This window comes from Bos taurus, chromosome 11, assembly GCF_002263795.3.
Source record: "Bos taurus isolate L1 Dominette 01449 registration number 42190680 breed Hereford chromosome 11, ARS-UCD2.0, whole genome shotgun sequence".
Classification (NCBI taxonomy): domain Eukaryota; kingdom Metazoa; phylum Chordata; class Mammalia; order Artiodactyla; family Bovidae; genus Bos; species Bos taurus.
Window position 1 is genome coordinate 92489994 of NC_037338.1, and position 16854 is coordinate 92506847.

At 51.2% G+C, this 16854-nt stretch overlaps 1 protein-coding gene across 6 annotated transcripts in view; it reads left to right on the top strand.

Moving 5' to 3' along the window:
* The window catches only part of DAB2IP (DAB2 interacting protein), a 213626-nt gene that overhangs the window by 15281 nt on the left and 181491 nt on the right, over positions 1–16854 (top strand). For 4 of the 6 annotated variants that reach the window (XM_024999083.2, XM_024999084.2, XM_024999085.2 and 1 more), the window contains exon 1: positions 12631–12854. The exons of 1 other annotated variant lie outside the window; for it this stretch is intronic. Coding sequence is in view for 1 of the 5 variants with exons in the window: in XM_024999088.2 (XP_024854856.1) it covers positions 11495–11597 (103 nt within the window). In the remaining 4 variants the exon portion in view is untranslated. Of the gene's footprint in view, positions 1–11143; positions 11598–12630; positions 12855–16854 lie in introns of those variants that run through there. One more of the 6 variants, XM_024999088.2, reaches the window with a different exon arrangement.

The following is a 16854-nucleotide window of genomic DNA, read 5'->3' on the forward strand; positions in this document are numbered from 1 at the left end:
ACAAGGCAGAACAGGGGTTCAGGGGGTCGGGAGCTTGCAGGAGGGCATTTTGCGGCCCACCCAGCATTTTGGGTATCACCAGCCATCAGCGGATCCCAGATTCCTTGGTTATAACCTCAGAGCTGAGACACTCTGCCCAGGCCAGTGGTTTTCCAACTGTGTCTGAGAAGATGCCCAGAGGGTGCCAAACAGGAGAGACCCCGGTTGCCCTAACACAGCTCTGCCCAGAGCAGCTTCGCTTTCACCTGGTGTAAAACGTGGGCTTCACCTGACTTTTTTTTTTTTCGTTTGAAATGAAGGTTCTGTAGCTCAGGCAGTTTAGAAAGAACCCTCCTCCTTCTGGAGCAGATAAGGCCAGGGAGGGCTTAGAGAGGAGTGCAATGACAGGGCCATGTGGATTTCCCGGCCTTTCCCACTGCAGAACCACAGGGCCCTCTGCTGAAAGCATAAACATGAGTGAATGAACAGGAATCTGGAAGCAGGCTTTGTTTGGTAATGTGGGATGACAGCGAAGGACGCTTGGTTTCTGGGGCGAGGGGTGGGGGAGGGGGAAGAGGAACTTCCCCAAAGCGGGAAGCAGAGCTGGGTGGCCCGTTACTGCGAACTTATTCTACATGATACCAGCCTGCGTCTGGAGCTGTTCAAAGACACTGCACAGAGTTCCGGTTTTAGCCAGAGCAGCACTGGGTAAAGAATTGGAATCTCAAGGTTCAAGCCCCAACGCCTCCACTTACTCACTGTGTTGACCTTGGCCAAATCAACCCTCTCTTGGGACTCAGTTTCTTCCTCAACAAAATGGGACTCACAACACTCCTCTGCCCCCCTGTTGCGTGAGGGGTAAATGAGAGCATAGAGTCAAGGTTGAACTATTCCTGGGGGGGCTCAGATTCTTCTTTATCTGTGAACTTAAAGTTCACCATCTAACGTCTGCATCCCACTTATGCCCTTTACTAGCTGGGCGACTTGGGGCAAATTTTGTAGCCTCTGTGTCTTAGCTTTCCCATCCCTAAATGGGAATAAGAGTAGCACCTGCCTGCCTCACGGGATGTAATGAGTTAATACATGTAAAGCATCAAGAATGGGGCTGCCTAAGGGTTCGTTATCAATATTTGTGTTCAAGTAACAGCAGAGGTCTTGCAGAGGAGAGATCCCAGAAATGCAGTACCAGAATGAAGAAGATAATGAATGGACGCAAGGAAAATCCAGGTTCTCCCGGGGAATGCCTTGTGGTCCTAATTCAGCCCAGCCCTCACCTGCCGGTGGTATCTTCCAGGGGTTCCTCTTATCTGGGAGCCCCCCTGCACCTCCCTCTCTCTGGGCCTCTCCCCACGTTTTTCTGCAAGCAGGCAGAGGTAGATTCCATTTCACCCCTAGATGACTTTGGGTGATAAAGAAGTAACTTCAGCCTCCTTGAATCGAATCTTCTCTCCAGAACATGTAACAAACCTGGAAATTGGAATTGCCCTGGAGCTGATTATTCTAGGAGGGCACCTCCTGGCATTAAAACTAAATTAGATCAAGGTACCTCTGTTATTAGCAAAATAATTCCCTGCGATTAGAGAGTGCAGCTATGAATCCTGATGGCAGATGAACTTCAGGTGACTTACTTGAGACAAATAACTGTGCAAAAATCACAGGCTCATCTAATCACTTCTCCATAGCGTTGCAGTCGGGTAATTATGCTAATGGCTATAAGAAATCACCTTCTTCGGTCTGGGATTGGGAGGGCTGGAGACAGAAGCGTGTGTGGCGGATATTACATGCTCCAAGCTGGAGAGGTTGGGAGTCACGCTTGGTTCCAAAACTGGTCCTTTCTGGGGAGCTGGTTTGGTTCCTTGTCGATTGGAACACAGTCAGGAAGGCAGTGGCTTCATTGTCCACCTCTTTTCAGGTCATCTTCATATGAGAAATTGAATTTATCTAAGTTCCACTGGTGGGCATGATAATTCCAAGAAGCAATTTAAACGATGAAAGCTCAGGACTTCTGTGATTCGACTCACACATGTGCATTTGTGCCCTGGCAGGATCTAGGCACGGGCAGGGGGAATGCCAACACTGGAGAGAGTGTCTGGCATTTTCTGAACACAATCTCTTGTCCCATTAGCCACTTAAGAGAGGCAGTATTGTCCCCATTTTAGAGACAGAGGAACAGAAGCTCAGAGACAAGCAATGACGCACCAGAGGTGCTACTGCTATTAACTAGAGGAGATGACCACTCCCTTCTACCCAGAGGGGTCTGAGGGCTTTCTGGAAGTGTGGACACAGTACACAGTGGAGGGAATTGTAGGCAGAGAAACAGTTGATCAAAACCCCCAGAGGTGGGAGATTAAAAGGGGGCGGGTGTGTTCAAGGCTGGGAGTTGGGGTTGGGAGAGCCACTGAAGATCAGACAAGAGAGGGTCCCAAATGACCAACTGATGGTTGGACAATGGGGAGCCGCAGCAGGTGTTTGAGCAAGAGTGGGATAATGTGGACTCTGAGAAGTACCTGGGCCACAGCGTGGGGGACCCCTCCATGAACCGCTGGTAGAGAGGGGGTCAGAAGGGGATGAGGTAAATAACAGGTAATTTTTTAGTATATCACAAATACAGCGTAGGACACATACTAAAAAATTATTCATTGTTTATTTGAAAGTCACATTTAATTGACTGTTTTGTATTTCATCTGGCAATCCTATCCCCAGCTGGGTTCTGGGCACCAGATGTTTCCTCTTCCTGGTATAACTTTCCCCACTGGACATGCAGCCTGGCGAACTCCTACGCACCCTTTGAGGGCCCGCATTCCCAATTACTGCTGTGGCAACATTTATCAGACACTATTATTGTTACTTTTTTATGTTATCGTTCTAATATCTGTCTTTCCTCTCAGCAGCCAGCCTTACTGACTGCATAAGAAAAAAAAAAAAAGGCCAGGCAGGACTGTGTTTAGATCCTGACACTCTCCCCACCCCAAATTGCCTCCAATCTCCACTTCTGTCTCAGGAGGAGTTGGCCTCCGCTCCCAAAACCCTCCTTGTTCCCTAGAGTATGGCTCACCTTTCTCACTGGCGGCTTCAAAGTCACAGTCTCTTCTGGGTCATTCCACCAGCCGGGACACACAGCAAGTTCTCCTAGGCACAAGGTGGGTTCCCCAGGCAGCAGGCTCTGAGACATATTAGGATGTAGGAGGTCCAGCAGGGCCTGCTGGTGGAAGGGCCTAGGCAGGGCAGGAGAGGGAGAAGTTGAGTGGCTATACAGTCTGAGAGCAGATCTCAGCATCCCCTGTGGAGGTCTGGGAAGGCCCAGGAGCAGGGCTGGCCTTCCAGAACTGTCCTGAGTAGTGTCAAGGGGCTGGGAGTTAATGTACCTGGGGTGACTGGCCACTAGACAGGAAGGAAGGGCACCCTGGGAAGGGGCATCACCTCCAGGGTGGTGGCTCATTTCAGCAGAGGCCACCCCCAAAGAGGGCCCTCTTGCAGCAGCCTCGTTACACCTGGAGGAGTGAAGCCTCTCTTCTCAAAGAGGGGTGTGTTACAAATCATGGTGTCCACCCCCTCCCAACCCAAACTGTTCCTCTTTGCAGTCACCCAATCTCTTGTCTTCCCTCTGAAGAGCTATCTACCCCATTCCTCACTCCCAGTCAACCCTCCTCTGACTATGCTCTTCGAAGCCTCCAGGCTGCGCCCTTTAAATCTACCTTCCTCCCCCAGATGGAGGGATTTTTGTAAAATTCAAGCATTGGCTGTCCCTCCCTTACTTAATGGACATGAATTTGAGCAAACTCCAGGAGATGGTGAAGGACAGGGAAGCCAGGCGTGCTGCAGTCCATGGGGTCACAAAGAGTTGGACACGACTGAGCGACTGAACAGCTCCTACTTAAGACCTCCCAGGAGCTGCCTGAAGTCACTGCTTCTGGGTGTGGTGCTCAGGGCTCCCCCTGACCCAGCTCTGCCCTGTTTCCTGACCCCCTCCAACCTGCTTGATCAGAACCCCTGGCTCGCTGGGCCAGGCCGGCTCAGACGGCCGTGCTTTGGCAGAAGCTGTTTCCTCTCCACCTGGTTAACTTCTCTCTCTGCTCCGTCAAGACACTCTCAGAAGTCACCTCCTTGGAAGACTTTCCCCTGGCCTCCCCTCTGGCGCATGAGGATGGCATCAGGGCCCTGACAACCACTCACCTGCCTCAATCATGAGCACATGGGCTCAGCACCCAGGGGTGCTCCAGAGGCCCAGGCAGTGTTGTTACCTGTCTCTTACTCTGCACACGAGAGCAGCCCACTATTCTGTTGATCTGTGCCCTCAGCACCAAGCCCAGAGCCGGGCACAGAGGGAGACCAAGTGACATGGACTCTGGCGCCCAGGGAATCTGAGAACTGCAGGGGTGGGTGTGAGGAAACTGACAGAATCAAAGGCAGAATCAAAGCACTGGGGGCTGATTAAACTCAGGCAGGGCTGCACCCACCCCACTCCCCAGACAGGCTTGTCCTGGGAACCAGAGCTCCTCCCGTTCAGTGTAATTCAGTGTCTGACTGCAGCTGCATTCTCTGTGCATATTTGATTTGCAAACACCTCTGAGCTTGAAGCGAGGTTTGCATGTTTTACTGTTAGTCTTTCGTGACCCTCAGGGCCCTGCACACACTGGATCAGAGCTTTGCTCTGCTCCCTTCTCTCCCTCTCCATTCATGTCATCCTTGCCCTGGGGGTGCCTGTGGACCTGGGTGTTCAATCTAGTGATACTTCAGTCTCTGTGGTTTTGAATCTCACTTCCGTCATTGAGTGAGGTCCCCTCACCCCAGGAGGCAATTGTCATTGGTTAGTTTCCTCGACTATAAAGTGGTTGTGTCGCCTCAGAGGCTCTGTGTGCTCAGTTTGCTTTGCGACCCTTCGGAGGTGTAGCCCGCCAGGCTCCTCTGTCCATGGGATTTGTCAGGCAAGAATAATAGAGCAGATTGCCATTTCCTCTTCCAGGAGGTCTCCCCGACCCAGGGATGGAACCCGCATCTCTTATGTCTCCTGCATTGCAAGTGGATTCTTTACCACTGAGCCATCAGGGAAGCCTATGGAGATTTGGACACACATGAGTTCAAGGACAGGCGTTGTATTTCCATGCTGTGTGATGTTCTGACAGTTGCTTAAACTCTCCGAGCATCCTCAGAGGTGGCTGTACTCCCACTTGTGTGCGTATCAGTGGGCAGAGGTGTAGAAACTTCTGACAATGAACAGTGCCCAACAATGATAAACAGAGTCCAGTGCTGGAGGTGCGCAAGCAGACTTGGGTTCACTCATTCATTCAACAAACACTCACGGAGCACCTACTATGTGCCAGGGCCTTTGCTAGAGGTGGGGAGTGAGTGAAAGTTGCTCAGTTGTCTTTGTGACCCCATGGACTACACAGTCCGTGGAATTCTCCAGGCCAGAGTACTGGAGTGGGTGGCCTTTCCCTTCTCCAGGGGATCTTCCCAACCCAGGGATCGAACCCAGGTCTCCCGCATTGCAGGCAGATTCTTTATCAGCTGAGCCACTGGGGAAGTCCAAGAATAATGGAGTGGGTAGCCTATTCTTTCTCCAATGGATCTTCCCGGCCCAGGAATTTAAGTGGGGTCTCCTGCACTGCAGGCGGTTCTTTACCAGCTGAGCTATGGAGAGGTACAATAAGGAATAAAACCAGGTGTGATCCCTGTGCTCAGGGACATCCGGCCCTGGGAGGCCGATACATTCATCCAGTGGTCACATAATGGAGGTACAGTCACCAAATGCAATAAACACCATGAAAGACAGTGACTTGTGCCATGGAAGTATAGTGTGCAGAACCGGAAAAGGCTTGCCTGAGGCTGGGGAACCAAGGCTGCCGTGGAAGAAATAACTGAGGCAGGATGGGAGGGGACAGAGGAAAGTGGTCCACAGCAGGGAGCCTTGAGTGTGTAAAGGCTGCATAATGGGAAGGAACATCACATATTTGGGGGCTCGGAAGCTGACTGGGGGGCTAAAGGCAGAGAGGGAGAGGGGAGACAGCAAGAAGGGAGATGGAGGAATGAGCAGGGCCGGACCACCCAGGGCCTGGTAGACCACATGAAGGCATCACGAAATCACTGAAAGCTTCCAAGCAGGGGTGGGATGATGGTGGATAGGATTGGATCTGAGCTTTAAAAACCTCAGAGGGCAGACCTGTAGGGAGGGGGCAATGGGGAGAGGGCCCAGGTGGAGGAAGGGAACCAGTTCAGTTCTTCCAAAGCTCAGGCAAGAGATGACAGCCAGTACCTGGACTAGCCTGGAAATAACCATTTGGGAATCACCAGCACAAGGACAGCAGTTGAAGCCAGGGGCCTGGATGCAGCTGAAATTGCCCGTGAAAGAGAGTCTGGAAGGATGAGAGGGAAGCAGACAATCTCCAACTGCAGCTTTTGTAGCCTAGTAATGTGAGGCAGCCAAGGAGAGGAAGACATGACCAAAGAGCTAGGACAAAAGCTGGGAGAGGATGTTGAGATGGAAGGGACCAGAGGGTGAAGTCTGGCCAAGAGATCAGGTGAGATCAAGATAGACGAGTGTCCTTTGGAGTCACCATCAAGGAGGTCATCAGTGACCTCCCTGAGAAGCATCAGGATGGCAGACCTTGAGCCAGATGGGATTTCTGCCTCATGTGGCCATTTTCATGGGACTAAGCGCCAACAACGGCTAATGTCCATGTTATCAGGATAACGTGATATTGTCTAGTGTGATCTGGATCAAAAAGGATCAGCTCATTAGTTCAGAAAATCTCATCTGAACCCATGAAATGCACAGCATTGCTCTTTTCCGGTGACCACAAAGTCCTGTTGACTTCATATATTTGTTTTCTTGTACAACTTGTAACACTGGCCAACTCATCTTCCGGAGTCTGGACTATAAGCAATCTGCCAGCCTGTACTTTGACTTGATGGAAGCGCCCGACAAGTGGACATATGTGGATTTTGCATACAGAGTAAAGACACATTTGGTAAATCGCCTTAGACGCGTCCCTGGGGAAGGTGCTACAGGCTCCGTCGCCCCTACAGATGGAAGCTGGCAAGGAAAAGACAAGTCCAGATTGGGATCCCTGGGCTACATGTGAAAACAGATTGGAGGGGGTCGGAGTGGATGTGGGGGGCCAGGGAGGGGGTGTGTGGTTCTGAAATGCTGTACAGACCCATACCCAGAGGTAGGACAAAGGATAGGAGGAAGGACCACACGAAGCACTGACTCAGAGCATACGTCTGACTCCTCTATCTTCTGGGTCAGCCTCCAGGTGCATGTTTTTGTTCAGAACTGGAGAACATTACCCAGGTATTTCTTTTACCAGCTCCCCACTTTCCTAGGAAACAAACGGTCCCTTCCACACTCCCCTCCAAACATCTCCTTCTTGGTCAATATTCCCATAATCACTACCTGTTCCAAAATTGGGGCCATGCATTTGGCCTCTATTACTTCGGTCAGTTTTAAGTGAAATCAATCCCAAATATTCACTGGAAGGACTGATGCTGAAGCTCCAATACTTCGGCCACCTGATGCGAAGAGCCAACTTATTGGAAAAGACTCTGATGCTGGGAAAGATTGAGGGCAGGAGGAGAAGGGGGAGCAGCAGAGGATGAGATGGTCAAATAGCATCACCGACTCAACGGACAGGAATTTGAGCAAACTCGGTGAGATAGTAGAGGAAAGCGGAGCCTTGTGTGCTGCAGTCCTTGGGGTTACAAAGAGTTGGACACGACTGAGCAAGTGAACAACATCTCACTGAATCTTTGCAAGAACCCTTGCAATAAGCCCTAGTCCTTTCCTGGTTGTGCAGAAACTGAGCTCAGAGGGATGTAATAACCTACCCTTGTTCACACAGCTGGCAAATGGCTCGGCCTGGATGTGAACCCTCTCTCTCTGACCCCAAATGTCAAAAAACCTCCAAGGATGCTCCATGAAGACCAAGCAGTCAATCTATATATTGGGATTGCTTTCCTTCTGATAGTTTAGCACGACCTCTTTTATTTCTGAGTATCTGGATCCACTTACCCCTGGTAACATTCAACAGATGTTTCTGAGCCTGGGTGGGACGGCTGCAGTGGTCGCTTAGACGGGGATAATAACCCTGAGGAGTTCACAGTCAGCTGAAGGAGATGGATCCATACACAGGAGCAACAATCCACAATGTGATTAACAAGGATAGTGGGGTGCGTGGGTGCGTGGGTGCGTGCGTGGCCTGGGAACCCTCTGCCTGGGAGCCCTGAAATGCCCAGAATTGGACTGTAATAGGAGAAACAGACCTTGTCCCAGCAGAGATGGGGGAGGACTGGGCATTCCAGGAACAGTGAACAGTTTATGAAGGCATGTCAGAGGTTGGGGGTTTGGGAGACCTGATTGCATGGTGATACTTGAGTGAAGGAGTCTCAGCTGGCCGGAACTAGGGTGTGAAGGGCCCCAGTGGAGACTGGGGGGCAAGCTGTTCGTGTTCTTAAGCTCTACTGAGCACGTCATCATGAGTTAGCCTTGTGTTGAGCACTTCACAGACACGATGACCACATCACTTAAATAAGGAAACTGAAGTTCAGAGCCAGAGTGGATTTTATATTTTATATCATCATGCTTGCTCTGTATCTTTGAAAATGTTCTGAAAAGTCAAGGAAACACATGTTCTTCTTCATTCAGATCAAGAAATAAAATCTTACCAATCGGGGTGATGGCTTTTCCTGTCATCCTTCACATCTCCCTCGTCCCCAAGAGGTAAACACTTCCTGAATGGTAAGATCATGGCATCCGGTCCCGTCACTTTATGGCAAATAGATGGGGAAACAGAGGAAACAGCGGCTGACTCTATTTTTCTGGGCTCCAAAATCACTGCAGATAGTGATTGCAGCCATGAAATTAAAAGACGCTTACTCCTTGGAAGGAAAGTTATGACCAACCTAGACAGCATATTAAAAAGCAGAGACATTACTTTGTCAACAAAGGTCCGTCTGGTCAAGGCTATGGTTTTTCCAGTAGTCATGTGTGGATGTAAGAGTTGGACTATAAAGAAAGCTGAGAGCCGAAGAATTGATGCTTTTGAACTGCGGTATTGGAGAAGACTCTTGAGAGTCCCTTGGACTGCAAGGAGATCCAATCAGTCCATCCTAAAGGAGATCAGTCCTGGGTGTTCATTGGAAGGACTGATGTTGAAGCTGAAACTCCAATATTTTGGCCACCTGATGCGAAGAACGGACTCATTTGAAAAGACGCTGATGCTGGGAAAGATTGAGGGCAGGAGGAGAAGGGGATGACAGAGGATGAGATGGTTGGATGGGATCACCGATTTAATGGACATGGGTTTGGGTGGACTCCGGGAGTTGGTGATGGACAGGGAGGCCTGGCGTGCTGTGGTTCATGGGGTCTTAAAGAGTCGGACATGACTGAGCAACTGAACTGAACTGAACTGAATGGTTTCTGTGTCATTCATCTGAATTTCCTTATACTTTTAGCACATGTATGCATTCCTAGCAACAGAGAGTATCATTTTGTTTTTAATGTTTTAGAACTCTACATGAGCGAATTACACAACTTGATCTTCTGCAACTTGCTTCCTATTCCCCCACTTATGATGATTCATAAAGGAATTTCTAGTCATTTTCACTGCAGTGTAGACTTTCACTGCCCTGTCTACAATTTGTTTAAGCATTTTGTCCACTGATGAGGCTGTTTTAGCTTTCTTACTAGGATAATGTGGTTGCAGTGAGCAAAAAGTCCTCCAGATTTATCCCAGAAGCCAAGTCTCTGGGTCACTGGGTATCGAGCATCATTTCTAGATATGGTCACCTTGTCCTCCAGAGAGGTGGTACCCATTCCCCCTCTACCGGCAGTGTATCAGAGTTGTCTGTGCTGTACAACATCTTCATCAACACTTTCTGCCATCCTCCCCTTTGCTTGTTGCCAGTCTCACCAGTGTGAAATGGCACTTCCTGTGGTTCTATTTTGCATTTCCTTGACTGAGTGAGGCTGAATCTCTTTTGATATTAGACATTCATGTTTCCCCTTCTTAGAATTGCCTGTTTATGTTTTTGATTCAGTTTTCTCTTGTCTCTTTTGAAAACGGACTTGTAGATCTCTAGTTATCACGTTTCACATGTCTTCTTTTGATAAACAGAAGTTATGCTCTAATTAAATGTATGTTTTTCTTGATAGTTTGTGCTTTTTGAATCTTTAAGAAATCTTTTCCTACTAAAAAGTTTTTGCATTTAAGTTTTTAATCTACCTGGAATTGATCTTGCTTTATGCGTGGTGTGAGGTAGGGATTCCATCTAATTTTATTCCAACATGGATGTCCAATTGTTCCATAAAAACCGTTTGTACAAAAGTCTACCCTTTCACCAGTGGCTTGCAGTACCACTCTGCCACAGATGAAGTTCCATACATGTATCTATGTTTGCAGCCTCTATTCTAGCCCATTGGCCTATTTATCTATCCCTGGGCTAATATCATACAGTCTAGTTGTACCTTTTTAGACCCTTAGCACCTCCTTGAATTCAAAGAGCTAGTGGCTTCCCCTGATCAGATCCATGTCTATTCATCTTTATGTCTCTTTCATCATTCATTATATAAACATCCACATCATGCTTTTGTTTGCAAAAGCCTTCTGACACTCAATCTCTTGGGCTCCTCTTATGCAGAAGAGGAAACCGAGGTACAGAGGAGATGATCTGCCAAGGTCACACAGCCAGAAGGTGTTCTTGTAGGATTGCAGAGCCGCCCTGTCCATCCATCCATCCCATTTTGCCCAGGCTCTGAAGACCTCTATCTGATCCTCCAGCTCAGCTCATCTGGGGCAGGATTTTCACTTTTCTTTCCTTTCTCAGCAAGTCGATCCTGAGTGGTGTGTGTGTGTGTGTGTGTGTGTGTGTGTGTGTGTGTGTGTGTGTGTGTGTGTGTGTGTGTGCGCGCGCCCCCGCGAAATCCCACTTCCGGGAGGCTCTTCCCAGTACTGGAGACCAGTAGGGAGAGTGAGACCTAGGGTGGGCACATTTTCTGGGAAGTCTGAGGCCTGGAGTCTGCAGGAAAGTAGACCGGCGGGGTTTCGGAGTCGATCTAGTAGAGAGCCCTTTCCCTGGGCGTGCCCTTGGGACCCGGGAGCCGCCTTCAAAGAGGACGCTGGCTTCTCCCAGGAATTAGAGGCTTCCTCCCGCCCTCCCGCCTCCCGAGGCAGGAATGCGAAGGATCAGCTTTCAGCCGAGCAGCGGCTGCCGTTCCGGGGAGCTCCCGGTGCAGGCCTTTCCTGAGCTGTCGAATTAACTGGTTCTGTCTGTCCAACTGGGAGAGCAGCTCTTGATAAAAATAGCGCCCTGCCCAGCGCGACCCGCGCTCGCCGGCAGCCCGGCCGCGACAGTCCCAGGAGCCCTGGGAGCCCCGCACCAGGAGTTCCCACCCCGGGGCCTGGCCCAGGTCCCACCCCCGACGCCAAGGCCGAGGCCCCAGGGCACAGCGCTGTCCCTACAGGTGCCGCGGAGGGTGGAAGGCCCGCGGGCCGAGGAGCTGCTGAAGCCGTCCGGGATGGGAGCCGGCGGCGCGGCCTCCCACTCGCTCGCCTGGGCCTCCCTGCCGCTGCTGGGGCCTCCCGCCGGCGCCCTCTGCGAGGACACGCTTTGCTGCCGAGGTAAGACCGGGCCGGCTGCCGGAGCGCCCTTCGCTCTTCCCAGGCACTTGTTGGCGCCTCTTTCTCTTTCCCTACCCGGATCCGCGGAGAAGGACGAGGGGCCGGCCCAGCGGCGGCGGACGAGGGTGGGGGTGGGGGGCGGCGAAAACAGGCGTCGGAACCCGAGCAGGGCTTAGGGAGAAGAATCAGGCGCTCTCTGCAAACTCACCTTTGATTTGAAAAAAGTCGCAGTCTCGCCACCACGTTCGAAAAGTTCTTCCCTCCCTTTGGCCTCAGTCTTCCTATCTGGAAAATGGGACAATAAAACCGTCCCGCTTTAAATTTGACTGTGATCCCGAAGGAAGTTGGGGAACCTGCTGAAACGAATCGCAAGCACATTCTGGAGATGTTTGCCCCAACTCTGCTGAGGTTGAGAATTTGTTGGTGGGAGGCCTGGACGTCCCTTCCCATTGACACAACCCCCGCCCTACCCCGACCCCACCCCGCCTCTCCCGGACCTCTGAACCTAGCATCAGTCCACAGCCACTGCGGGTGGAGATCGAAGGGAGGCGCACAGCAGAGTTTAAGGGGTCAACCGAGGGGCGAAAATCCTTGCGGGAGAGGAGGGTGAAGAGTGAAAGAGGGGTGGGTAGCCCACAAGGTTCTCGGGCTAAAGCTGGGATTAATTCCCAGGAACACCGGCCACACCGAGGGCCTCCGCAGGCTAGCCTGAGCCGGGGGAGGGGAGTAGGGGGTGTGGCCAGACCCAGATCGCGGGTGCTAGGTGGTGTGGGATGGGAGGGGGCGTGTGGCCCGGCCTCGATCCCGGGCCAAAGTGGGGACTGGGGGCTTGTGCGGAGAGCGGAGGGGATCGGCCCTGCCCAGTCCGGCCGGGGTGGGTGGTAGTAGCGGGGTCGATTGGCCAAACAGGTGCGCCCCCGCCTCTCCCCTCCCCGCCTCCGCTGGGTCCTGGCCGGGCGGGCGGAGCTGCGGGTGGCCGGGACTGCGATTGGCGGGGCTGGGCCGGCCGAGTGGCCGGGGGAGCCCGGGAGTCAGAGCACCGCGGTGCAGGCGGAGGCGCGGGGCCGGCCGGAGCGCGCTACCGGGGGCCCGCTGCCTGCCTGGCCGGCTCCGCTCCTCTCGGCCTGGCCGACGCTACGGAAACTTTCCTGGGCTCCGAGACCCCCCGACCTCGCCACCTCGCGACTCCACTCTGCGCTGCTCGGGCTCTGGTGCCTTTGGGATGGCAGAGCCCAGCGCCCAGGCCGGCTAGTAGAGGTAAGAGCTAGGCACCCCCGAGTCAGTATGAGGGGGGTTTCCGGGGTCCTAGAGGGATCGGGGCTTGGAAAGGATCCGGGGACCCTGATGGGAGGTGTAGTGGTGCCTGACTGAGGAGCGGGCTGCGGCTTTGCTTTTCCTACCCTTCTTCTACGCTACAGCCCCCTATGCCGCAAGGACCTTTGCGTGGTGCAGAGATCTTTATAAACTTTTAGTGCGCCTGCCTAGACCGCTGGGTCCTTGGGAGAGTACCGCGCGGTGTTATCAAGGGGTGTTGCAAGGAAAGCACCCCAGCTGGCGGGGGTTGACTGGGGGGTTTATGCAGCCTCTCAACCCCAACGCTTCCAAGTGGTCGCCCCAAACCTCGGTCCTTCTTCAGTTCCCCTCTGGAGGCTGATGACTGGACAGCCACTCCTCTCTGCCTGGAGCCAGGCACCCCAGGGCACCCAAGTGTGGGGTGTTGTTTTGTTCAACCAGTAGCCACTCCTCAGTTTTCAGGGAAGGGGGGCGGAGTCATTGAATTGAGATTTCTTTTCTGTTTCCTGGGCTGCCTTGGAACACTACCCTCCAGAAAATATCTTGAGCAAGCAGAGTGGGAACAGGGACCAAAGCCATCTAGGATCCAGTCCCCAGCCTGGTGGGAATCACTGTGGGCTTTTCTGGTTTCTGAACGGTCCGTTCTCTCCAGGTGTCAAGCTGTCTGGCTTGAGTCATATGGATACTGCACTTCTCCTCTCCTGCCCTCTTCTCTTATGTAAGGCAGAAATTAATTTTGATTTGAATTTAATTTTGACTGAGGATGACTAGGTAGGTCGCTTTTCACCTATGAGGGTCATCCTTTTTGATGATCATCATTATTGCTTTTCAATGTCAAAGCCAAATGCCTTTCTATTTTCTTGACCTGAGATGGTCCACTTGAGCGTTAAAAAAAGATACCAGACACAAGCTTTGGAGCCCAGAGAACCTGGGTTCAGACCCCAGCCTGGCCATTCATCCACTGTGCGTCTTCGGGCCGGCTTCCTAACCTCTCTGAGCTCAAAGTTTCCACTCCTGGAGGCTGTGGTGAGGCTTTTGTGAGGTTAGGCATGGAAGGTATCTGACTTAAAGGACAACAGCTTTGGATTGCCAGTCTGCATCCTGGAACTTGGGCCTTCTTGCTGCCAGAGTGACCCAGATCCTTTGTGACTCAGTTTCCTCTTCTCTCAAAAGTCAGTGTGGACCGGTTTCTCAGCCGCTTTTAACTAGTCCTTTTGAGAAAAGTACACAGATGTATGTACCCACCTCCCCAAAGCATATGATTTCAGTGGGTTTGCAGGCCTCAGATTTAAGACAGTCCCATCCATCCCCATCCTTGTCATGAATTATTTGGAAGATATAAGGCCTTCTGTCTACCACGATCTGCTCCCACCCCTCTTGAATGCTAGGTGGTAGCAGCTGTAAATATCAGGGGAAATTAACCAGCACATGGGGAGAGGGGTTGACGTGGAGAATCTGGCCAAAGTCACCTTCAAGATCATCCACCCACTCCATTCCCATTCTGCTTTGTCCAAGCTGCATCTCCACCTGGTGAGCATCTAGTCTTTTTTGCTGGGCTCCTCGAGTGGCAGCCCACCAGGCAGCCAGTTTCATGATTGGGCAACTCCAGTCTGTTCAAAAATTCTTCCTGTTTGGAGTAGAAGTTCTGTGTCTCTGTTACTTCTACCCACTGGTTCTGGTACAGCCCTTCAGGCATCTCTTATTGGCTCAATTATTCACTGTGGTCCCCTGGTGCCTGCATTCTGTTCCTTCCCGGAGGCGTTCAACACACCGAACTGAATCTGGCAATGATCATAACACCATTTATTGAGTGTTTGTTATATGCTGGACCCAGTACTGAGCACTTCACACGTACTATTTCCATATAAGACAGCCCCATGAGGTGGGTTCTTTTCTTACCCTCATTTTGGAAATGAAGAAACACGTTTAGAGAGGTTAAGAGATCCACCCAAGGTCACACAACCCATAAGGAGCGGGGCTACATCCCAAAGGCAGCATCTGCCTTTAGGACCCATGGCTCCACTCCTACTTCTGTCCTGTGCATATAACAAACACGTCACTCCCTTGAGCTGGTTACTTTCCCTTCCTGGAACATGATGTTATACCCACTGGGGCGGGGAGTGGGGAGGATGACTGCTCTCTGTGAAGGGCTGTGGAAGTCTCCTGGGTGGATGTCACGCATTATGGGGCAGGCTCTCGGAGGACAGAAGTACCCTGATAAGGCCTCTCCTGCCACAGTGGATGTGCATGGCCATGTGCCCTTGGCTCCCAGGAGGCCCTGAGTGCCATTCCCAACCCCACTTCCACCCCCATCCCTCCAGATATCGAGCCTCTGCTTTCTAGAAGGATTGGAAGATGTTGGATGAAGCCCAGGTGCACAGATTTCTCAGCCTGGGTGATGGGGACCCTGGACAGGTGGGTAGGACCTGCTCCACACACACCCTCTTCCTCCTCCATGGCCCCACAATGGCCTCTGATCTCTCATAGAGGAGGTTCAGTTCAGTTCAGTTCAGTCGCTCAGTCGTGTCCAACTCTTTGCAACCCCATGAATCGCAGCACGCCAGGCCTCCCTGTCCATCACCAACTCCCGGAGTTCACTCAGACTCACGTCCATTGAGTCAGTGATGCCATCCAACCATCACATCCTCTGTCATCCCCTTTTCCTCCTGCCCCTAATCCCTCCCAGCATCAGAGTCTTTTCCAATGAGTCAACTCTTCGCATGAGGTGGCCAAAGTACTGGAGTTTCAGCTTTAGCATCACTCCTTCCAAAGAACACCCAGGACTGATCTCCTTTAGAGTGGACTGGTTGAATCTCCTTGCCATCCAAAGGACTCTCAAGAGTCTTCTCCAACACCACAGTTCAAAAGCATCAATTCTTTGGCACTCAGCTTTCTTCACAGTCCAACTCTCACATCCATACATGACCACCAGAAAAACCATAGCCTTGTCTAGACAGACCTTTGTTGACAAAAAAATGTCTCTGCTTTTGAATATACTGTCTAGGTTGGTCATAACTTTCCTTCCAAGGAGTAAGCGTCTTTTAATTTCATGGCTGCAGTCACCATCTGCAGTGATTTTGGAGCCCCCCAAAATAAAGTCTGACATTGTTTCCACTGTTTCCCCATCTATTTCCCATGAAGTGATGGGACCAGATGCCATGATCTTCGTTTTCTGAATGTTGAGCTTTAAGCCAACTTTTTCACTCTCCACTTTCACTTTCATCAAGAGGCTTTTTAGTTCCTCTTCACTTTCTGCCATAAGGGTGGTGTCATCTGCATATCTGAGGTGATTGATGTTTCTCCCAGCAATCTTGATTCCAGCTTGTGCTTCTTCCAGCCCAGCGTTTCTCATGATGTACTCTGCATATAAGTTAAATAAGCAGGTTGACAGTATACAGCCTTGACGTACTCCTTTTCCTATTTGGAACCAGTCTGTTGTTCCATGTCCAGTTCTAACTGTTGCTTCCTGACCTGCATATATATTTCTCAAGAAGCAGGTCAGGTGGTCTGGTATTCCCAACTCTTTCAGAATTTTCCACAGTTTATTGTGATCGACATAGTCAAAGGCTTTGGCATAGTCAATAAAGCAGAAATAGATGTTTTTTGGAACTCTCTTGCTTTTTCCATGATCCAGTGGATCATAGAGGAGGTGCTGTTCTCTAACCTCTGGAGGAGGGGAGTGGGGAGGGGGGCCACGTGTTTATTGGTGTTTTTTAAATTATTATTTTAATAAAAAATTCTTTGGCCACACCCTGCGGTATATGAAACCTTAGTTCTCAGACCAGGGATTGAACTTCCACCTCCTGCTTTGGAAGACAGAGTCTTAACCACTGGGCCACTGGGAAAGCCCTGTATTGGGGTTTTAAATTCACTGGAGATTCATTTAAATTCACTGGAGATCCATCCTTTCTGCTGGTCAGTGGGAAGGTCTGCTGACCTGCAGGGAAACAGCTGACCTGCTGCT